This window comes from Corvus brachyrhynchos, unplaced genomic scaffold, assembly GCF_000691975.1.
Source record: "Corvus brachyrhynchos isolate BGI_N302 unplaced genomic scaffold, ASM69197v1 scaffold200, whole genome shotgun sequence".
In the NCBI taxonomy this organism is placed as follows: Eukaryota; Metazoa; Chordata; class Aves; order Passeriformes; family Corvidae; genus Corvus; species Corvus brachyrhynchos.
In genome coordinates this window covers 1919984-1944127 of record NW_008236184.1, presented here as the reverse complement: position 1 = coordinate 1944127, position 24144 = coordinate 1919984, and the positions used below count along the sequence as shown (strand labels likewise).

General features: G+C 40.0%; 2 protein-coding genes across 8 annotated transcripts in view; both read right to left on the bottom strand.

The window, feature by feature from the left end:
• Positions 1-5267, bottom strand: part of MTMR10 (myotubularin related protein 10) — a 42752-nt gene extending 37485 nt beyond the window's left edge. Inside the window, exon 1 of the mRNA XM_017737596.1 lies at positions 4324-5267. Coding sequence (XP_017593085.1) covers positions 4324-4377 — 54 coding nt within the window. The 5' untranslated portion in view covers positions 4378-5267. The remainder of the gene's footprint in view (positions 1-4323) is intronic.
• A 534-nt stretch (positions 5268-5801) lies between these two features.
• The window catches only part of TRPM1 (transient receptor potential cation channel subfamily M member 1), a 105539-nt gene continuing 87196 nt past the window's right edge, over positions 5802-24144 (bottom strand). For 4 of the 7 annotated variants that reach the window (XM_017737581.1, XM_017737575.1, XM_017737559.1 and 1 more), the window contains 9 exons: positions 24001-24132; positions 21869-21997; positions 21293-21544; positions 20548-20740; positions 17392-17412; positions 15632-15776; positions 13338-13537; positions 12082-12214; positions 5802-10267 (listed from right to left, as the gene is read on the bottom strand). In XM_017737581.1, coding sequence (XP_017593070.1) covers positions 9004-10267; positions 12082-12214; positions 13338-13537; positions 15632-15776; positions 17392-17412; positions 20548-20740; positions 21293-21544; positions 21869-21997; positions 24001-24132 — 2469 coding nt within the window. In that variant the 3' untranslated portion in view covers positions 5802-9003. The remainder of the gene's footprint in view (positions 10268-12081; positions 12215-13337; positions 13538-15631; positions 15777-17391; positions 17413-20547; positions 20741-21292; positions 21545-21868; positions 21998-24000; positions 24133-24144) is intronic. The other 3 variants (XM_017737546.1, XM_017737549.1, XM_017737567.1) reach the window with 3 other exon arrangements.

Sequence of the window (24144 nt, the reverse complement as noted above, 5' to 3'; positions counted from 1 at the left end):
CCGGCTGCCGAAGCACAGGATTGCCACAATTTGGCCTCAGAGCCCCGTGGGAACTGAACCCCCGTTCGGGGGCCTGCAGGAGTTACTGCTACCCAGGGCTGTCTCCTAAGGCAGCGGTAAAATCCAGCTCCAGCAGGGTGGAGAGAGGGTGGTGAGACACTGGCGCAGTCTGCCCAGGGAGGTCGTGGCTGCTCCATTCCTGGCACTGTTCACAGCCAGGTTCCGTAAGGCCTTGCGCAACCTGTTCTAGTTCAAGCTGGGGGGTCGGAACTGGGTGATCAAGGCTGACCCCTTGACATTCTCTGACTCTGTGAATCACTTACTGCAATCGAGTTCTTGCCGTCACCCTTTACACAAGGTGTACATATTACAGCTGTGGAGTGTATGCAACACTCAGGCACATGGTGTGACTCTTGGGGATGGTTCTGTGCAGGGCCAGGAGCTGGACTCGATGATCCTTGTGGGTCCCTTCCAACCCAGCATATTCTGTGTGATTCTGTGATGCCCCAGGCGGCTGCTGCAGTCACCCTCCCACTCTGCAACTCTGCTGACTGTGGCAGCTGGATGTTTATCCAACATTTGTATAATTCCCTTTAAGCTTTCCAAGCACTCATGTGTTGCTCACCTGAGCTTCTCCAGAACATGGAAATTACACAGGCACCTACCTAAACTGCCCAAATCCATCACTTCTATCTCTTCTAAGTAGGAAACTGAGTAACTAACTGCTCATGTTTGCTTAGCGGCCTATGGCATCCATAAAGGTCCATACTGCTGGTAAATATATGACTGCTCTGAACTTGGCAGTGGAAATACCTCCTACACAAAGCAACAGTTTGGATGGAAAGGTGGTTTAATGGAGATCCCTAGATCAGGAGTACATGGTCTGTCAGCTGTGAGATCTAAGGAAGGGGGAGAGCCTGGGTTCTCCTGCTGATGATACAGTCACAAGGGAACTGGGTCAAACCACCAGGTCTCTCCAGATTTTGGAGCCAGGTCTGATGTGTTCAGTAGGGTAAGAAGGGCTGGCCCCTGCCTGCTGGTACACCACAGCCATGGTTCCAGCTATGAGCTAAGCAGAGTTCACGGCAAGGACCATGCTTTAGGGGTGAGAGCTGAAGACCAGGACCTGACAAACAAATGGCTGGTGTTTTGTAGCCTCACCTTATTAAAAAGCATGATTTTGGTCAGCATACTGTCATGAAAATGGAACAGCTCACGTGCAATGTAACATTAGTAAAGGCCTGCTACAGCACAGTGGTGAAGACTCTAGAAAAATGGACACATTTTTAGACACAAAATGACACATGCAGCACTCAACATCAGCTGCAAGGTTGAGATCTTCCCTCATTAATAGAAAGTATATTATATTGCATTATAGACCTGGAATTTTTGTGACGTCTGAGAGTGTGTGTTCAATGAAAGAACAGACTTTAGGGCACAATCTGGATTCCACAATTTAGAGGAGATGCCCCACTGATTGCAGCAGAAAGGTTTGATTGAACAGTGAGGAGGGAAACAATCCACTGGCACCTGCCTAGGTTGAGGAAAGCTCATGCTGTTCAACAGGCCAGGGGAGAGCACCCTGCTCTTGGACTTGTAGATAGAAAAGGTAAAACCAATCCCAGTGTACTTTTCAAAACAATGGCATCTCCTTGCACAAAAGTCCCATCTTACTGCTGTTGACAGTGCCCTTCACTTTATCCTCTATTTTCACATATATAATTTTTATTTTATGCTGCAAACATCACTGTCTAAGTGGGATTATTCAGCCTGGCATGATCTCATGCCCCAGTCCATTTTAGAGAGTGCACTGTGCTGCAGATGCTGCTGGTGGTGTAGAGCTGAGCGCTGTGAGAGCAAACCACAGCTCCTCTCATCCCCTTTCATAACCTAAATCCCTAGCCCTAATAAGGACTAGCCCTTATCGTTATCCTTCTTTAAAGTTTTTGCTCATATTCAGAACACTGGTGAAAGGGAATTTAACTCAAAAGAGGGGGAAGAGAAAATGAGGGGATGAGGAAGGCAGAAACTGCCCAGATTTGAAATTGCACATAACAAATTTGTCAGTGATAATATAAATTATGATTATTTACACCACATCAGAATTACAAGTGTTTCTGCATCAGCACAGAGACTTTTTAGGAGTAGCTGCAAAAGCAATCTTACTCATGAGAGGATGATCACAGGATAGCAAAAATTTCCATTAAGGACTGCACTGACACATTGAAATTGCAGTGCTGTTCTGAAAATGAGCAAACAAAATCAAAACTAAGCTCTCACAAGATTTGTGAGGATTGTTACTGGAACTGATTACAAGCTTCCACTGAAAGAGTTCTATGCCAGTAGGAGAAGAAGGCTGATTTGACAGAATTGAGTACTTCGGAGAAGCAAGTTAATTGTCACAACTTGCAGTGAGATGCAGACAGGCAGAGCAGGACAGACAAGCAGAGCAGGGTGGGCAGGCAGGACAGGCAGGGAAATCCTCCGGCTCCTTTTTGGCAATGAACTCAATTGCCCGCCCATCTCTGGCCATCCCAGCTCTGCCTCACTTGCTCACTTTCTTCAAACAGTTCTGCCAAGCCAAAGATTCTTGAGAATGCCTTTGTTCTATGAGAGCAGCCTTCAAAGAATGGTGGGAAAACAGCTATGCAACAAAGCCAGCTGAACTGAAAAGACTGCAGATGTCTCATGTTATTCTCATTCTTTAAAAAAATTTTTTACTCGGCAGTTATTTTCCTTGCCTCTACCTTGTTATTCAGTGGTATCTCCTGTGTGCTAGTCTGACCAGGACCCTCTCACTCAGCCACTCTCACTCTGAGAAGCAACCTGGCCTGCTTCCCAGTGGTATCACTCCCCACACTGTGTGCTTGTCTCCCAGGGCTCTTTTTACATAAAGTGCCACTTTTTGTGACAGTGCAAATAATTATCTGTCAGCTATGGCTGGGGTGCATAACCTGCTGTATTCAGTGCACACTCAGGTTAGGCACCTTCCTAAAATTTCTGGTACAACCTCACAAGGCAGCTCTGTGGTTGGGGAAGTGCTTTGGCTTGTGCAATGCATGAGGGCTGGGGTTAAATCAGAACAGATTTTTCACAATGGTCCCTTTTGATCTCTCAGCAGATTAGAGAATGGCTTTCATTAGAGATGTTTAAGAACAGGTTAGACCACCATCTGCCACTGATGGTATTGACATAGCTGAACTTGCCTAGTGCAGATGATCTCTTCCAGGCCTGTATTTCTATGGCAACTTACATGTTTTCATAGCTCTCTGAAGACTGGTTCAATTATTGGTTTGAACTCCAAGACAAAAAGACACAAACGTTGTCTGATTTCACAGTTGAGCTATGTGCCCAGAGCTACAGCAAGTGTGCAGCAAGTCTGCAAAGTCAGGGATTCACTGATGAAAGTCAGTTCTATTTTTCACTGGAAGCATTACAGTTTATTACTTTACCTGGACACCTCTTTCTCTACTTGTGCACTCAATAGTTTGTGCACCCAAATTGCCTCAGCCTGCACTCAGAAGTGTGGGACTCTGGCTGGGGACTTGTGAGGAAGCCAGCCCTACAGGTTTGTATTACCTCTTACAGAATAAAAGCATAATGCCTTAAATTTATTAAGCAGTTGCTAAAAAAAAGTCATTCCTGAATGTCCTTGATGAAGATCTAGAAGAACATTTAAAATGTCATTATTTATACAGAACAGCAACTTTGACAGTCTTGGCCAAAAATATACAAGAGACATAAAAACTATGCAGAAGTTTTAGTTTCTTGAGGTATCTCAGGAAAAAAGCCTCCTTTGCAGGGCCTATCTGTGAAGTGGAGGCTGTCTTCTTTGTGTGGAGGCTTAATGATATGGAACTTTGCTGTGTCATGTAAGAGTACTTTCCTTGTTAATCATTGTGTAGGTACTACTTGCCTAGTTACTTGGTGCTATTCATAATACAGTGTTCCACCTTGACTTATACTATTTCACACAGGTATTATGATAGTGACTATTGAATCACTAGAGCTTCTAAACTAGAATTTAATCTTTTTCCATGGCCCTTTTTGAAGGCTGTTGGTTTGCTCAGGTTACTGCTCGCTGAGCATAGCAGTCCAGTTAGGGCAAACAAAGGGAGATGCCTGCATCTAGAATCATGCATGATGAAGCACTGTGGTTTTACAGGGGGTTTCATGTTGCAGAGACAAAAAAGGAGCAGGCACATGAAATTATGCATCCTCTTTCTCATTACGGCAACACCAAGCACTAGGTGAATATTGGCACTTAAATATTTCAGCTGAATATCTGCAAAGAATAACTTAAAGCCTGTTATGAAAACATACCTTACATCCATTGTAAAGGTAGAGGGCATCAACCATAAAGCACCACTTTGCCATATCAAACTTTGTTTCTGCAGATAAGGCTAGAAGTTGAAAAAAGCAAAATAAAATTGCAGTTTTAAGAAAATCTGTAGTCTTTGTCTCACTTCTCCCAAGGCCTGTGGTTTGTCAGCCTACAATGCAAACAACTGCTGGGTACTGTTGTACGACTACCCCAAACTCCTGTGCCTTGCTACCACTTGAAATGGCCTTTAAATGGCCACATCAACCAGGTCCTTACATTGCTTATGCCTTCCTGTGTAATGCTAGATCACAATGGGGGATCAAAGTCCACAATTAGGCTGAATCTTCAGTTTAGGTGACCGCTGCATGTGGTAGAATATTTATCTGCAATGGTTTCAGTGAGAAGAAAACACCCCTAGAGCTAATGTAGCCTCATAACCCAGCAAACAGAAGCTAATTGTCACTGCTAGTAACAGGCCACAGGCTTTATGCTGACTTGGTAAGGCCTCAGGACTGAGGCTTGTCACGGCTGCTTTGTCAGAACTTGCCTTAACCTGCCTTGAGCTGGCCCTCGTTTATTTAGCTGTGAAAGCAATTTTTCCAATGACGAGGAAATTCAGGCTTATTTTTAGGATTTAAAGACCAGTGATGAAAAACAAGATGTACCTTTGTAGCACACATAAAAATGCCCCTAAAGTAGCAAAAATAAGGATGAAGAAACAACATGAACATCATGCTCACCCTACAAAGGAGCTGGGATGCTGACAGCTGGCAGTATTTCCTCACTATCCTCACTGTAGCCACTGACCATTAGATGGATGATCAGAGCAGGTGTGAATAAATGTCAAAATAAGGGGTAGATAGCAGGAAGTGTGCATCGAATAACTTGACCTTATTCTGTTCTTCCATTAGTAGCACTGTAGTATTCTTTTCTGTTCTCTCTTCTTGTCTCTTCTCTCTTACAATTATATAGATCTAAACTAATAATAATTCATATATTAGACTGTTAAAATTCGTTACACTAACAATAAATTCCTGACCTTACATCCAAGGTGTGCCTCCTTTCAGCTCCCAACAGCTTTTGAGTGCAACACTAAATTCAGGTAAAGTGACCTGCTGGACAGGACAGTGCTGCAGAAGCATCTGTTGGAACCCAGCACTGTGTCCCAATGGCTGCTGTCATTTGGAGAACTCACCTGCTCCACATGAAGGGCTCAGCAGCACAATGGCTTTGTGTCAGCCCAGAACACCTGTAACAAGGCACAATACTGTTCATCTTGCAGAGCTAATGAAATGATCTGTTAACATCCTTGGTCATGCACCTTCCTCATGTTCCTGTTTCCTGATTAGGCCTTGCAGATGTGTTCTTTTTATTTTTATTTAGAAATTTATTTTTATTTATTTTTATTTTGCCAAAGATGATAGTCAAGCACAGAACCTTGGAAAGCATCCAAATAAGCAGCATGGAAAAACCATAGTTGGAAGGTTTTCAATGGCTACTTTAATGGATTAGTAAATAATATGGAAAATGGACTTTCTTGGCTCTCAGGTATTGAAATCCAGCTTCTAAAATGGACAGAGTGACTCTGCAACACGAGAGGCTTGTGAGTGCAAAGTTAAGCTAGTCCCTGAATGATGCAATGTAAAAAGGGGTAATTCATGGAATCAGGTGGTAGGGTTATGAACCTGCCTTTGTCAATATGACAATTAGTCACCATGTTGAAAACATTTGCCTTGAGGGAAAGGGAAATGTCTGTATTACAAGATACTGTAAGATGAACAAATTTAAATTACCTCAGTGTAATATCTCTGCACAGACATAGCCTTAGAGTATACACCCTTTCAGCTTGACCTGCTGCAGTATAGGTCAAGCACATAATAAATCATGGCAATGGAATTCATGGTGACACTGCTGTGAAGTCACCCCATGCTTAGCAGTAAAGGGGGACACATCTTCCTGAAAAGCAGCATTAAACATGCCCCTTCAGAAATGCAAATTCTCTGCCTGCATCTTTTCAGCCAGTATTCAAGAAAGCATGGAGGCAGACATGCAAATGGGTTGGTCATTATTCTGCTTAGTGAGCTCCAAATCTATTATTGATCTTCTATGCACATAGAAAGCCATATTTAAATCTTATTAAAATGGCCGTTTGTCTAAAATGACTCTGCCAAAGCCAGAGTGTGCTTACTTCACATTTAATGGCAGAGAGGTTGTCATTCAGTTCATGCTGTGTGAGAGCACAGAAAATATTCAAACCTCTTAAAATCATCCCTGTATAGAAAATTTTATGGAAAATTACTGGCAAATGTTAAGAAAGAAACTTTGCTTTAGAAAATGTTCAGTCCATGCACTGCATAAGAAGAAACAGATTAGTGAAGTGTTTTGACATTATAGAGAAAAAATTGTTATACTGAATTAATCTGCCATATTTTTCATGTGTTTCTTTATAAATATTTTTACACAAAGGAAGTATATAAATACAAAGGAAAAATGTTTTCGTTTGAAATCTACATGCTATCACATAAATTTTCAATGTAAATACTAAAAAATTTAGGTGGTCAAAAGCATGATTAACACATATTTTATAAAGACAATGTAACAAGAGGTATGCAACACACTGTATTCCATTCCACAATGCATACTGCTTGTTTAGCACAGTGCTGAAAAGCTGCATCCCTCTGTGTTTGTTAATGACTCCATTTCTGGTGAATGTGCAGGCAAACAATAAAAAGGCATTGGCAAACTGGAGGCTATTTTAACCACATTGACACAATGGCTATGTAGTTGCACAGAATGGTAACACAGAAGTAAACGTGGAAGTGAAACAATTTCAAATGTCATTCTGTTTTTACAAAATGTCAAGTTCCCTAAAGCTGAAGAAAACAAGCAAAATGTCAACACTGCTCCAACAGCAGGGAAACCAGTAAACCTGCTAGTAGAACCAAGATAGCAAAATTCCAAAGGAAATGATGACTGAACTTTGTGGAATGTCTATGCACTTTCCACAATCATTCAGTTTGGTAACAGTACTTCAGGGTATAAGTATGGATGGAGTATGAAAATATAATGCAAACAATAAAAATCAGATACCATTAATGCATTTGTATAGTCTTCCATCAATCTCTGCATTTCAAAATGCTGTAAGCATCATTGTCAAGGAGGACATTGACACCTGCACTGTGGGGCTGACAGTGAGTGAAAAAAGAAATGTCTTTACAAACTAGTGCATGAATGAGTCCTGACAGGTAATGAGTTAAGCATAAAGCTTTGACCAATATTCTGTGAACAAGTAACATGCCTTTAACTCATTTTCAAAATGATCTGCTCCATGGTAAGCATCCCCTGCAAAGACAGGTGCTGAATATTTGGGAAATCAAAGTTCCTAAAACTTAACAGGGAGGAACGAGGCAAGTAACACCCTGCTATTATGAAGAAAATCATCAAAACCTAGGCCTTCAAATGCCACTGCTGAGACATGTGCTCTGGGTAAATCTAACTACTGATGTTGATTTCCAGCATTAGTCCTCAAAACACTTTTGCTGTAGAGACTTTGTTTCCCCTCTGACATTTGTTTTTGAAATTTACTCAAGAAAACATACAGAATTTCTATTCTCAGCTGGAAAATTTATAGTTTGTTTAGACGGACTTGTAGAAACTGTTCCTTGTTCCTCATGAGTTATAATGAAACTGCAAAACAAAAGATGAATTTGTCACAGTAGATTTGCTTCAAGCAAAGATTGGTTATATTTTTATTTCACCTGATCAGAACACCTTTCCTGTTTTGTTTTCCCTTGCAGGCATTTAAGAAAAGCCACAATCTTATTCAAAGTCTACATGGACTTCTATTGTAATCCTTATTTATACAAAACACTAATGCAGATTTCAATTATTAAAATCTCCATGTACTTGATATTCTTAGAATCTTCCTAAACATTTTGAAACAATGATCACTGTTTTTCAACAGTTTAAGGCTGTCAGCATGCTTTGGGTTGGGGACAGATGTGATTCTGAAAGCAAGATTATGCCACTGAAGTTCAAGGACAGGTTAAGAGTATGTCTACACATGGCTTTCCAGGTCAGATTTCTCCAAACACAACTGTATTTTGCCACTCTGACCTCTTTTAGTGGATGAAAACTGCTATGTTGTGCCATTCTGAAAGAGAAGCTAAGCAATATGCATGAAATCAGAAGTGAAAGAGGGGACGGCATAATTTTTCCCTGCCTCCAACAATTTTGTTTTGATCTGAAAAACACCATGGCCACAAAGAAACCAGCTGCCTAAGTAAGGATAAAACTAAGGCTGGTTAAAAATTTGTTCAGTTTGAGAAGTCTTCTGATAAAATTATTACATTATAACATTGTTCTTCCTCTAAGAGCTTTTATAAAGAGCTTGTCAGTAAATGAGCTTATGAGGGAGGCTGAAATGGAACAAATGAAGATCTATATAGTCAGCAACTGTGGACTGTACCTACTTTTTATCTGCCCCTGAGAGAACATCTCCCTTTCACCCAACCCAGCAAGCATTTATTTAAGATCAGAACATGTATCTATTAAGTTTAAAATAAGAGAAACACATATATCCAAAATTCTTCTTTAGAAATTAATTTTAAAAACCCTAATTTGTTCAATTAGTCATGCTGCTTTCTCGACTGTTGGTAAAACAGGGGCCATAAGCCACTTTAACATTCAGTTTCTGTAGATGCATTTTCTTGCCTAGTTTTCTGTTCTTCTGTTGCGCTGCCAAATGCTACCACCAAATTAGTTACACTGCTGGCATGTCCTGGTCTATTTAATTTGTCCTTCACAGACTTGGCTTTCCGGGAATGGCTGTGCAAACTCTTGGAGCGTACTGATGGGAACCCAGAAGTCCTTTCTGCCTTTACTGACAGCAAATTCTCCTTCTCGGCTTTGACAGTGGCAGGCATAGAGGTGTAAGAGGCACTCATACCTGCTTCACCAACGTTACTATCGTCATCTGTGTCTGTCTGCTTCTCCTCAGCTTGCCTTTCTGCTTCAGAGATCAAGCCGGGGTATTCTGGAGGACGCTCTTGAGAAAGCTGCTGCTCAACTTCGTATTTCCACTCCGTGGCCCACTGTTCAACTGCAGAAGGGCACACCTGATCCATAATGGTACTATACTCCGAGGTCCAGTTGTTAACTCCTCCAACCAGCTTTCTACCTTGTGCAAATATAAAGCTCCTTGACTTCATCATAGTGGTTTGACAAGCACTGAAAGTTTCAGGAGGAAAATAGCGCATTGCTTTGGATTTGTCCAAGGGATAAGAGATGGTTGCTTCTAACTTGGTACGTTCTACTTTTAACTGAGTGTTCTGAAAATCTGACCCTGCTACTGACTGACTGTTTGTTACGGCATTCATCTGGTTTACACTTTGAGGAATCATTCCATCACTACTGAAAACCCCCTTCTTTTCACTCCCCAAACCACCTGAACCAGAATGGGTTCTGGAAACATTCTGTGCAATTTCTGATGTAGATTTACTGTGATCTGCTGTGGTGACTGCATTAGCACTCGAGGTATGGAGTCCAGCTTGGTGTTCTGGAACCAGCATCCTTGGGTCTGTTCCATCTTCTTTGGTACCAATAGAATGGGCTTTTTTACGCATGGCTGGCGACATAGGTGTGGTGCTGTCATCATAGGTCAGCTCATCACCACTGATGTGATATTTGGACATGCTGTAACCATCAGAGCTGTTCACACTGCTCTGTCTCAGGAGATAAGCAGCATCACACTCTGACGACGCCCACGAGCGTGTGTACGTCAGCTCTGATTTGTCGATGCCTGCCAGCTTCTCCAGAGCGTTCACCATCCGACCAGAGAGCTCTTCCAGCTGAGAGAGCCGAAGGTCGACTGTCTGGAGAGAAGCTTTCATAAAATGTTCTCTTTCATTCACTTCTTCCAGCCTCATTGACATATTTTCAACTCTGTGGGGTATAAAAGAGGAAGCAGAGACCAGAACCTGTAGAATGGTGTAGTAACCCATTACAGGCACCCAGCTCCCGATTTCTTCCTAAGGCAGAGTTTTGTGGTGTGTATCACGCCTTGTTCTTTTTTCTTATGTGTAGCATCAAAAGCACAAGCATTTTCTTGTTATCTATGCTTTCCATACACCATATTAGAGTGGTATTTGAACTCTGCCCTTATATTCATGGCAGGAGAGTCCCTAGGGACAGACTACTATTAACATTTCTCTGTGTGCCACCCACTGTGTGCTCAGTTTTTCTCTTTCACTGTGAAACATCAAATTAATTACATGAAAAGTACTTTCTAGTGACATGTTCACAGGGTGACTTAAAATAGCATCAAAGCATGTTGTAAAACAGGTTTTGCAGATGTATGAGAGAGAAACATATACTGGTGTTGATGGGATTGCTTTAGCTCTTGAACTGCCTTTCTATTATGTATCAGCTGAAAGGAGTAGAACTATTGTCTAGTTCAATTAAAATAATACTTTTTCCGTTTTCTTCTTATCATTTATATCATAATGGATGTGATGGCACTAGAAAAATGCATATAAAAGTAATTAATTGGAATGTGGCTTAGAGATCATGTACTAGTAACTCTACTGGGGAAATTAAATTAACGTTTTTTTGCTCTCACACACAAAAGATGACGAAGCATCTCGAGCAAAAAGCCATGAGAAATAAGCAAATCTGCTTTGTGGCCATAGACCATAGTGAATCAGTGAGGCTTATCAGCCCTGCTTTATTCTCTGCCACAATACCTAGGATTTTGACAAATTGCCATGCATAACCAGTGTGATAGAAACTACTCGAATACATGTAGCAGGTTTAATTTACTTCTCTATTCTCAAATTTCAAATATAATAATGCAAGATGTTCAGGGCCTCTCTCAAGAGAAAAAGGTTTATCTATTCAAGAATTATATGGCTCACAGAGCTAATTCATAACAAATGTTAAAATGAAGATACATACAGATATATAGATAAATATGTACGAGTGTTTAAAATGTGTTTAATTTTTTTTCCAGGGAGAATTTTTCTTCATTTCAAGGAAGTGACAGAAGACCCCATTTCTTGACTGACTTACTACTCTTGACAGACAGGCAGAGCCTTTGAGAACAGTCCTGCCAAGTGACCTGGTAAAAAAGGCTGCTGCCATTAGCACTGTGTGCATACACAGCAATATGCAAACATTACCTAGTCCTCAGAATAGCATAATGATTTATATGTGAATATCCCCCATTTTTTAAATGGAGAAGTTCATACTGAAAAGCTAAATGCCTTGTTCAAATGGCCTGCAAGAGTATCTCTGGCAGAGATTAAAATTCAGCAGTTGTGAGTGCCAGATCCTAATGTACACCACAGGTCCAAGGGAAGAACCCTCAGTGCTTTTGTCATTAAGCTTCATCAAGTTTCTCATGGTTGGATGAACTGTTGGAAACTCAACAAGCAGCAATTTGCTCAAATGGATAAAAAGTGCAACTGTGACCCTCAGATGAATGAGTGGTATAAAATTAATCATGAGCAAAAATGTTCTTATAACAAAGCTACCCAAACCAGCAGATTTAGTGACATAACAGAAGTAACAAAATGTTTGCTCTTGTGAGAGATGCACCTGCTCAGATAGTTATTTGGGATTCAGATCAGCTTCTGAGTTGGTGGTGGTTTTCTTCAAGATCAAAATCTTTTGTATTTTAACTCAACCGTGGTTATAAAGAAGATATTAAAAAGACTGTTCCCAAAAAATGGTGTGGATTTTTTTGTTACAATAGGTACCTTTCAGAGGTAACTCTGATGCGTTCATCATTAGATGACTGCTGCTCATCCTCTTTCTCCTGGAAGTATTCTTCTACACACTGCTCTTCAAACTCATACAGTTTTTTTAGCTCTTCATCATTCAGAAATAACTCTACGCAAAAGAGAAGAACAAAAGAGGAGTTTCCTTTTTCTGAACTTCTGGCAGTCAATTTAAATCCAATTTAGCAGTTTATTTTGGACATGGACATATTGCAGATTCTACTCCTGCACTAACTGAACAGATGATTTTTTTAAACAGGCAATGAGCATTTAGCTAAGGATGGGCAGAGCTGTGAAGGCAATGGAATGCATTATGACCATCCTCTGCTTCCACGGCCATCCACGTGGGGCTCTATGTTCTGAATGACTTTGGTACTATTTAACAGCTCTGCATTAAACTGACCAGATTTTACAAGATAAAGACCTGGGCAATCTCTGCCAGTTTGACTGTTCCTTCATTCAACTGTTGTTCTTAAAAGGATGCCAGTTATAGGCACCAGATAAACTCAACAGATTGTTCACAGATATTCTTTGGATAAGATGTTAAGAAATTTATAATCACATAAGAAAAATCCAAGGGGAATATAAGCTTTCGGGAACAATTCATCCTTTATCTGGATTTGTCTCTTTGCATTTGGAAGGAGCATTACATTTCCTTTTTTCCTTTTCCTTTTTCCTATCGTGCAAATATGTTTGCAATGTAGAAATGGAGGAATAATTGTGAGCATCTGATTATTTCCATGAGGCATATAATGAAACTAATAACTAACAGTTTCAGAGTATATTAGGAGAAGAATCCTCACAGTTTCCCTGTGAAATGACAGATAAATCTCTAAATGATAGGGAGGGTACTCTTAGTCACAGATTGCTCACAATCACAGAGCTGACACTATAGCTGACATTTGGAACTGTGATCCCTTCTTCTAAAACTCCTATTTGCCCATCCCAACACATGGACTTCACTAGAACTTGGTAGAGCCCTGGATTGAGTAGACACCATCTCACTGTTTCAAGAAAGCATGTTACAGGAGGTTTTCATTAGCATCAGAGAGGTGTGGGTTCTCAGGCACCCACAGAGCCCAAGAGCTGTTAACTTTATACAAATATTGGCCCATACTGTCTTCTGCAAATACACTTGATGCTCAAGGTGAATAAAACTGTTCAGTGTTGTAGAAGCTGCTGCTTTCTGCTAATATGGTGCAAAGGGCTCAATTTAGAGAAGATTTCTTGCATACTCAGTCCCCTGTCACGCTCGTCCTGGTCTCCATCACCCTTCTTGCAGCGGCAGCAGATCCGCCTGATGATTATGTAGATGTGGCTGAAGATAATCATTGGTGGTGGCAGGACAGGTCTGTCATGGAATGTCATGATCAGCTGGTATCGCTGGAACTTCCAGACTTGGTTGGATATTGATTTTACCTCAAAGAAGGTATTGCTGAAAGGAAACATAGGTACAGTTTCTATGTGGTCCCTAATCTTACTTATCATTGAGCAAGTACTATGCTGAAAAAAGCAGGTGCTAAATAACCTCATGGAGCCACATGAATTGCTTGGTTCAGCTCTTTGTTGGTGCTAGTGAACTAAGGATTAAATTGATCTCATGATTTCACTACTCCTTTTGAAGGTAGCAAACAGAAGGTGCTCTGCATCCCTCAGGCACCACTCAGAACAGTCCTCCTCTCAGACAGCTCCTACTGTACAAATCCCTTAGGTGCTAGTGAAAAGAAATTCACACGATTTATGCATCACATAATTAGTATTTAGGGGCTTGGTTATAAACCATTTCTTTTAACACATGCCAGTATTTGATGCTACACAACGTATCAAATCCATGGAAAGTATTTTGTATGCTAAACTCAGAAGCTTCACATAGTTTGCCTTTAATATGCTAATCAGCTTGACCTACATAGAAGACTTTTCAAGTTTTCACAAAGTGTCCTAAATTCAAACTTTACTCCCTCAAACTTCTGATTTGAAAATATGGTGCATATTCTTGTAAAGAAATTTATTCTTAGAAGCTTCATCATTTTACAGCAAAGTAAGGTGTGTTTTAAAGATGTTTAATTTTGAAATCCAGTTGATATGAAATGATAGAATTCAATCCAGAGATAACAATAGTCACAGTTATGAAATACCAACTAAGAGAAAGCAGACTTGATATTCTGTCTTAGAAAAGGCTTTTCAAGTTATTTTTAAAGTATCTTCAGACAGCTCACTCCACTTCTACGATGGTGATGATACTGCAACTTCCTTTTTATATTTTCTGTCCACTTATTTCCTAACTTTATGTGCTTTAGAATATCTACATTCATAAAACCAGTTAAAACATGTCTTTGACTCCTGTGTACACATAGATTTTGCTTTCTTTAGGTTAAGTATATATGAGACTATTTACCAATAATAAATAACAATCTGCCTACATTCCATGTCTCCTTTATAGCAGGAATTGCCCAGCTAGATCTCAGCCCCTTGCAAGCAGGCTGGGATGGCAGGAGTTAACAGCATGACCTACTTCCCAAACTGCTGATTCCTTGGTCCTTCAGCCAATAATAGCTACCATTATAAGATTCTTCCCCTTCTCCCCAGCTATGTGACTGGCATTTGAGTACTTTAAATTCATGACCTTTTAAGCTACATACATCAAATGAAAGACAGGCTTTGTGAGCTGCAGATTTCTGGGCACACAAAGTACTATTTTTGCATTTGTGACACAAGCTACCTACGCCAACAAGCACTCCAACACTCCAAGTTTGAAGGCAACAAAAATGGATCACCTTCTTTTCTCAGGTGCTCTGTTCAGAAAGTATTGCCAGCAAGTAGATACTCTTTTTTTTTGAATCCCTACATCATGAGAAGAAAAGCATGCAACTTAAGTGCAGGTAGGAAGAACAAGCAGCAGAAGTTTATTTAGTTTTGCTCCAGATAAATCCGGATACAGCTATGTGCATACTGCATGTTGCTTGGATTGGCCACAGACCTTGGCAACACATAGCCATCCTTCTTTTTGGTTCAAGGCAATACAGACTATTCTTTTGGGTTGTGAAAGAACCCTCCAAGGCCCTAATTTCTTTTTTTAAATGGAAAACAAAACAAGAAGAAAAAAAAAGAAAAAGAAGCCAGATGATGTAGTGGAAATGCCTCCTGCTTTTGATGTTCAGAGTTTTTTTCTGCTGTTCTCCTGCAGCGTTGTGACTGCCAGTGGCTACACAGGTTTCTGTCAGGGGTGTGCCAGGTTTCATGGATCCTGTTTGTCATCTTTCCAGAGCAACCTTGAGGCCTGTCACTCTCCATTAAAAGGTAATTGGAAGTAGCCAGGTTCTCCCACATACACTGCTGCAGTTGCTGGCAAATTCAAAGCCACCTTTCCTCACTCTTCTCCAGGGTACACCCTGTTGCCAGTATTTGCCAGTCACATTCACAGAATAATGAGATTCTGAGAGTGAATGCAAACCCTTACAAAATCAGTTGATGGGCTCCCACAGAAACTTTATCTCAACAATAAGACAAAGATACATGATCATTTACATACTTGAAGACAGCAATTAGCAGGTTTACCAACAGGATATTTGCCACCAAAAGGTAACAGGCCATAATAGCAGGAGTGAGCCAGGCCCCTGGGATGCACGGAGGGAGGCGTTTACCATCATCATCGTAAAGATTGTCCCCACAAGGAGCTGAAGGAAAAACAGGAAAGATATTTTTCACAAATTGCCTGATACTTAAAAATACTATTCATATTTATTTAATGATGGCACATACATAAACGTTGCCAAATTTTGTCAGTTTATTTCCAGGAGCAACTATGTATAATTTCTACTTCAAATTCTGCTTCTAACTACATTACCCATATTAGTGAACAGAGAGGCAACTCCTTACTGTACAGCATGGCTTTCTTTTCACATTCCCAGGGATTTTCTTTTTCTCACAGTAATAGTCTAAGACAAGATCTTAATGTGTATACAGACATATTAATAGTGGAATTAAAACCAAATTCTTTAATCAAGCCTGTGAGCATACCTTGCCAAATACATAAAAGCATTGCCTTAGTGGTACCAGATTGCTGAGTATAAATTCAACCTTTATGAGGGCCCAGGGTATTGAAGAGGTCTTTAATGGCCCTGATTAGCTTCACTGGGGGTTTATACCTATGGCCCCTCTGCACACCTGTCCCTGCCTGAGCTATGTTTTACCCCTGCCTCCAGGATGGACCTTGGACCAGTGTTAGTCCCATGGATGGACCCTTCTGTCTCCGGCTGTGTATCTTTTTGCCCCTTACTGGACTCCCTAGATGGATCCCAGACTATTACTTGACCTGTCTGGGGCTGTTAATGTTACCAGCAGGTTAATGCTACCAAAAAGATAAAATTATAAAATGAAAATTATATTATAACAGCAAAATAAGACTAGTGAGAATGGGACAAAAGTTGATAATATAGATCAAACCAATATAAAATAATTGCCTGAAGTAATTCTAAGAATACATAGGTTGTCTTGGGTAAGAGCTGTCTTGGAGATGGGTAAATGCAGCAAGTTTGTTCTGTCTGAAAGTGCAGTGCCAATGTACGTGATTTCAAATACAAGGCTAACTTTTGGAACCCTTTTGTAGCAGGTAAAGTTTTTGTCAACCACAGGTTCTTTAGCTGTAATCTTAGCAAATGTGAAGTCTGACAGAGGCTCATTACAGATTTAGTTATGTGACTAGAAAACCCAGTATTTTTAAACATTTTGCAAAAAAACCCAATGCTTCAACCTCGCTTGAAAAATACTTCAAATTCTTTGAAAGCAGACTAAGCTTATTTACTGAGGTCTCAAAGAGATATTTGGACTGTAATTAATAACATTTATTTTACTTGCTTTTCAAATATCAGACCTACATTTTTTCCTGGTTTTCCTATGAAAAGTATAGCAGGAAAGTTAAGGGATTCCTAATTTTATTCAAATGGACCAATGAAAGTACTGCCAAAACCACAGTAATACTGTATCTAGGTAATCAAAGGGAATTATACAATGCCACTTATGCATCATAATTTTAAAAAACCCAATTATTTTACTGTTGGTGTACTAGAAACAAGTCTTAGCAACCACTTAAGCTCAGTTAAAACTTCTGATCTGCATTTTGTATTAAAATAGTTTTTCTCTGCTTATTTTCAAATGAAACTATTACAGTAGAAAAACAAGATTCACACCTGAATACTGGATGAGTGCTATAATTAAAATATTAGTAACTAGACAAGAAAGAGATTAATGAACATAGCTAAATGAGATAATCAGCTCTCCACAGAAACTTACGATTGATTTCCATGGCATAGACTGAACATCATTCCAAAGGAAAGGAATAGAAAAGGAGGCAGGGAGAGAAAAAAGAAAACAATATAATAATAAAGAAACGGAACCCAAAAAAGATGATTGGAAATACAGTTCTGCTGCCAAGAAAAGATAAGCAACTCAAATGTCAGAACAGTAGAGACATACGCTGAGAAAAAACATCTTTGTTAAAAATGCATTGCATTCTGCAATTTCCTTTTCATGCTGTTTTCCCCAAATGTTACATATGGCAGCAAACTAATGATAATAATATATCACAAAATGCTTCTGGCAGATGATCATTTAAATATACGTGGTATTTCTGGTGAGTAAACAAAACCGGCGTGGTTCACCATGAACACGAAGCAACTCAAAATTATCACACAAAAATCATTCTTTTAGCTATTATGGAAACATTTTCTCCTCTCTTTTCCCTTTTTTTTTTTTTTTTATAACCACCCTGGCTTGGAATCTGTCAGCTGTTTCCTTTGAATAGCTATGTTTCCATTAATAGGCATGCTATTGTACACTGCAGTAACATCAGTAACATTAATGCCCATTTTGACTACCAGTCCGGGCACTTGCTTGCCAATTCCTAAATGCTAAATCTTTGTACGAAAAATCACACCATTGAAAGAAATTCAACCAGGCTTCTCTATTGTTTAAGAATATGATTCTGTTGAGTACTAGATGCTGATAACTTCTTCTTTGTGCATGTTTTCTAAACAGAATGAAGCACACAAGAGCTTCCTGGGGTGCATTAGGAAAAGCGTTACCAGCAAATTAAGGGAGGTAGTTATTCCCCTCTACTCAGCTCTGGTGAAACTGTATCTGGACTTGTGCGTCTGGTTCTGGGCTCCCCCACAGAAATCAGGCATGGACATACCAGAATACTCCAGTCATGGGCACAGAGGTCATTGGACTATCTGACAAATAAGACAAGACTGAGAAAGCTGGAATAATTTAGTCTGGAGAAGGTCAAGGAGATCTTACCAGTGTTATAAATACTTGATGTTGTGTGGGAGAAAAGAACACAGGGCCAGACTCTTCTCAGTGAAAGGAGAAGCAGCAGTGGGCAGTGGGCAAAAGTGGAAAGACGGGAAATGCCATTTAAACCGGGTTATCCAGAGAGGCTGCACAGTCTTCATCCTTCAAGATACTGTAAACATGACTGGACAGTCCCTAAGCAATCTGGGATAAATGTAATTTACCCTGTTTTGATCAGGAAAGTTCAACTGTATGATCTTGAAAGGTGCCTTCCAAGCCCAGCAAATTTTGTGACTTGTGATCTCCAGATTACACCCTATCTTCAGAGAAGCAACTGAAAAAGTCCAACTACCTTCTACCAGAGGCACAGTTTGATGTAATACTTCTTCCATAAACTGTTTACACCCCTGGGCCTTGCCAAAGCCACACATTAGCACTTGAGTCAGCCCATAGCCATCACTCCCCAGTGACTTCTGAGGCTGCTTTTGTGGTGTGTTTACAGAGAACCACGGACAGATTAGAGTAAAAATTTCTTGCTGAAAGCAAAAAGACCTTCAGGAGTCAGTCCATAGACTTCCACACAGGAGAAATGTACAGAACAATTCTAAGGCAGTGAGAAGAATGCCTTGCATAGCCAGAATTATTTTAATATTAAAACAACTCAAACTCACACACTTCCAAGTTAGTTTATGGTTAGGCTACTGACACAGCAAAGCTTCTGACCTGGGAAAAAGCAAGTAGATGAACTTGCACAATCAGAAAGCCTGAACCTTTTGTCCTGTGAATCCTTTGCACTGCTGAAGAAAGATTTCCAATTCAAAGCACGCTGAGTATATAACTGAAAAATGACTGGAAGCATGAGAGAAGCCTGGGACATCTCTTACACTAAAGAGATGGCTGGCAAGGTGTTAGTTTTGATTTATAAGGAAATCAAACTGTCTACACTGGAAACATTCTTTGTTCAAACTGAAGTAGGATGTGAATGCACATAGTGAGATAAGGGATAGCCTGTTACAGTCACTTCTTCTCCATGGGAGAATTGTCCCACTTGTGAGCCAGGATAAGCTCAGGATCTTTCATGTGCACCAAAACTGCAGTATCAGACTGCAGATGACTGGCTTGACCTTTCATTTGTCAAGAGTAAATTACTGTACCCTAAATTACATTAATGAAACAAGCATTCATTTGGAAATCAAAGTTGATCTGATTGTACACTGTTCAGAAACAGACTAATGACACTTTATTCCTTTCTAAACAATTGAAATACACTTTAATGACATTTGGTATAAAAGCTTCTTGTGATGATGCATCTTTATGTTTTTGAACTTAGACCTCCAGGTTTTTCAGCCTTCCACTTCCCTACCTGTCAGTATATGCAGGTGACTGAAATAACACATACACAAAGCTAAAACAGCAGCTTGTATCATTTCAGATAAAGTGCAAACTACATGATACACACTAGAAGAGGCCAGCTGCACATTGGACTGTTGTACAAATTTCAAATATTAACACAAAATTAGCAGTAACAGGACAGTTTCCATCTCCTTTAAAATACCAACAGCTATTTTTTTAAACTAAGCAGGTTTTCTATAGGAAAGGCTATTTCCACATCCAAAGCTAATCAAGTGGAGCTGGCTTTTTTTGCTTTGTTTTCCCATAGGTGTAGAAAAGAACAACATGAATGATTCATGAAATGGAAACATTTCTGAAAGCAGACAGATGTATGACTGGGAGTAAAAATGAATGAGCTCACTGCCTGTGAGTTGGAGATGAAAGGATATGTGTATTTTAACCTCCTGCACAAGGGATTTATTTTTTTTCCTCTTTTGTTGGAACTGACTCTTAGTAAACCTTTGGATGAAAAGAGCATTTCAGAATGATCTCTGTTGATCCCTGCAAGTAAACAGAACACTTAACACTGCCACACTCTTGGACCGGAGAATATTCCAGACTACATCGCTTTCTGTGTTAATTGAATTTGAATATAAACCAAGAGACCAGACATGCAGGTGGGGAACAGAATATTGTTCCGTCTCAGGTCTGCCACAAGAAAACAACAATATAATCATAAAGTGAAAACACTATTTCCAAATTAAAAACAGTCTTTAATTTGGATCTGATCATCTGCCTCAGAAACAGGAAACAGACTCTTACTATGAATTCTACTCTTACGGTCTATCTGGTCAGCGAACACCTCTCCGTAGATCATCCAGTAGGGCATGTAGAAGATGTTGCGAGCCAGTCTCCAGGAGGGTTCCTCGTCTGGGTGCAGGATAGCCTGGCGGGCTACTCCAAAGCTCATCAGAACCACAAGCATGATGACCACAAAGTACAGCATGTCAATCATCTGCATGGAGAGACCACAGAGAGGCTCTCAGCACCACCAGGGAGCACAGTGGTACCAGCAGGTCTGTCTGCCAGCATGCATTACAGCAAACAAGAAAATAGCAAGAGAGAATCTTTTTGACATTATTCTTTAAGGACTACTCATGAATTAAGCATACATACAAATGCAGAGAAAGCAGTTACTTAAAGGAATACCAGATTATATTTAAAAATACTTAAAATGCTAAAATCTTTGCTATCCCTGCTCTCCTTTGCATCAAACATGCTATGCTGTGCTTTCAGCACAGACCTCCTCTGTGGTTGCAAAGAAATCATACAATCATTGCTATACCATCTCCTGTGCACAGCAAATGGTTTTCTGGATGATCCTGCTGTATCTGCAATCTGTTGCATGAGTATAACATCTTGTGTGTGTGTGTGAAATTCACATGGCAACTTTTCACAGGCTTTATTCAGAGTCCTACTTGATGGAAAACCTCTTTTTAAACCAGAATGGAATTTAGTTTCCCATGGAGTTCTTAAAGACATAATTTATAGCAATTTAGGCACTAACCATCTTTCCAATCATCATGACGTAAGGTCCCAGATATTTGTTCACACCAAAGATATCTAGTACTCTAATGTACCAGAAAATGATATCTACGCAGTAAATCACTCTTCCATAACCCATGTAAGGCTGGTTCTGCAGGCGAAGAATCGCTCCTACGATAAATACTGAAATAGCCACCAGGTCAGTAATATTCCAGTATTCCTGGAGCCAAACTTTGACTTTTTGGCTCAACTTGCCAGGCTCTGACATCAGAATCTGAAACAAACAAACAAACAAACAAACATACAACAAAGAAATAATTAGAAAAAACTCCAAGTTACATTTTTGTAGTAATGGTCATGAAAAAAGACCAATCTTGTCATATTCAATAGGTATCTGAGGCCCCCTCCACTGTCAGCAAAATTTGTTTCTAGCAAAAATATTTTTAGTTATTAGTGTATTTTAGAATATGACACTTCTCTCTCCTGTATGGCTCCTCAATCCTGTGCACAAATCCATGCCATTATAATCTCTATGATCTCTTCAAATGAGCGAGCTTCTTTCTAAGGATTATGAGATGTTGGTATGGTCAGGCTTTACCTCTCTGACTTTCTCCAAAGCCAATGTCACAATGTAGGAGATGACAATCCATTCCTGGACTGATGGCCACCGTTCCATCCGCACTAAGATGATGTAATTAAATAACATCAAGTAACCAAGGTATGATATCTGCCAAAAAAGAAAAAAACCCTTTATGGACTCTAGGTGACGGATCCTAGGATCCTTCCAAATTAGGCAGCGTTCAATTACTCGAGATGACTTACACACACACACACAAAAAACACCAGTCTCCACTAATCTCCATTACAAAGTCCTGGATTATTGGTGTAAGCCAATAGAGCTAACACTCAGTTTTCTATAACGACTGGTGTAAATGCCAAACTGGTGGTGCTGGTGTCTCCAAGCCGTACAGCAGCCTTTGGTGACCAGCCAAACTAAAAAATTCTGAGACCTTTGATATCCAGACTTAAGAAATCAAAAAGGATTCAATGACTTTGCAGGGAAAAAAAACCTGGAAGCAAAACAGTAACAAACCAGAAGATATTTCAGGGAGAAAGTGGAGTTTTCTAAAGAATGGAATATTCAGTGTGAAATGTTTATCCACCACTCAAGGCAGGTATAAGGCAGAACAGGGAGTAAAGCTTTGAGCAGCACTTGCCTGGAGGGGTAGGGAAAATAAAGAGCCATACATCCCACTTGCTTTCTCACTCTGTAATGATGTGGTTGAGCCCATCTAGGTGGAATACACTCTTCAGCTGAAGCCAGAGGCATACAAACTTCTTTTATCAGTCCCTCTTCCTACTCTTGTTACTTAAACCCATCTAGATGGACAGTAGGTTTTCAAGTGTTTTGGTTACTTTAAGTAGCTCCCAGTCTCAAGAACAAGTTTCTTGCTGAAGCCTAACTCAGTAAGAGCAGGGAAGGCTGCATCTGTTTCAGAGAAGAAACACCAGACAGAAGGCAGTCAAATGCTCTTAGCTGAGGGGCCTGATAATGCATGAAAGCAAAGTCCCCTTAGCTCCGTTCCCTAATAATTTTGCAAATAAGCACATTCATAGGAACCTGTGTGTTGAGGCTAAGTGTGAAATATTCAGCTGCTGAAGACCCTTACTTGCACAAGTAAAAATATTTCCTTCTCTGCAGGAAGCAGGCCTGCTGCAATGCCCTCCACATTGGCACAGCCATGGGCCTCCAGGAGCTAAAGGAATCATAGACGCCGTGGAACATATGATCTACACAGCTGAATTATCTCATTTGTTGAAAGAAGCAAAACCAGCAATTCCAAAGCATTCTAAACCAGGCCCTTTGTGCCTGGGGCTTTCTTAGTCTACTAAAATGTAATTTCTTTGCACTGTAAAACCATGTTGAATATTTTTCTTTGAAATTAAATAGGAATTTCACTTTTAAATTATTAACTCAGGCAGCAGAAAGGGATCAATATATTGTTTTGTGATTAATATGTGCTAAAACTAAAAACCTACATATTATTATGACCTATCAGGTATCAGGCATCCTACTTTTGAACAGGTAAGAAACCGGTATCTCTTTTACAGGGGAAACACAAAATTTATGAGCAGTAGCACGAATATATATTCTGTTTTATTGTAACAGTTTAACACCAAATAATTCTTGATGCAATAAATCGAAAACTATATGCATGTCAAAAATAAGTATTTGACTCTAGATTGGTTTAATTGTTTTAATAAAAGTACCTATTAAGTCTTAGCAGACTGGGATCTGTGCTTCCATCTAGGCTGCACCCATCTGAGCAACAGGGCAAATGGTAAGCACTGATACTACAGGGTTACTTCTTGGGTTCTAAAGGACATTTCAATGCAGAACAGGACCCAGGACCTTTAAAAAGCAGAAGAATCCAGCCTAGTTTGGATTGAGTGACTGGATTGTGGAGCTTGCACTTAGTTTGGTGTATCCCACACAGAGCCTCCTTCACAGCACATAGGAGCTTTAGAGGCTGACAACATAAGCTTCAGTTGTTCATTCTGTTTCACTGTCCGCATTTTTCTCTAAATAAAGGGCGTGCTTTACTCATCAGGTTCCACGAAAGTCAGTAAAATATTTATTTATTTATTATATGGTTATTACTTTTTCACTGGAATCCTTTCAGTTTCACAGGTGTGAGAAAAACTATCAGTTTAACTATCATGACTTACTGTGTAGAACCAAAATTTTACGATAGGTGCGTTATAGAACTCATAGATCTTTGTTCCAATTGGAAGGCTCTGTTGTTTTTTCTTTCCATTCTCTTCATCCCCTTTTCGGGAGCCTGTATCTGCATTTGCATCCTGGAAGACCAA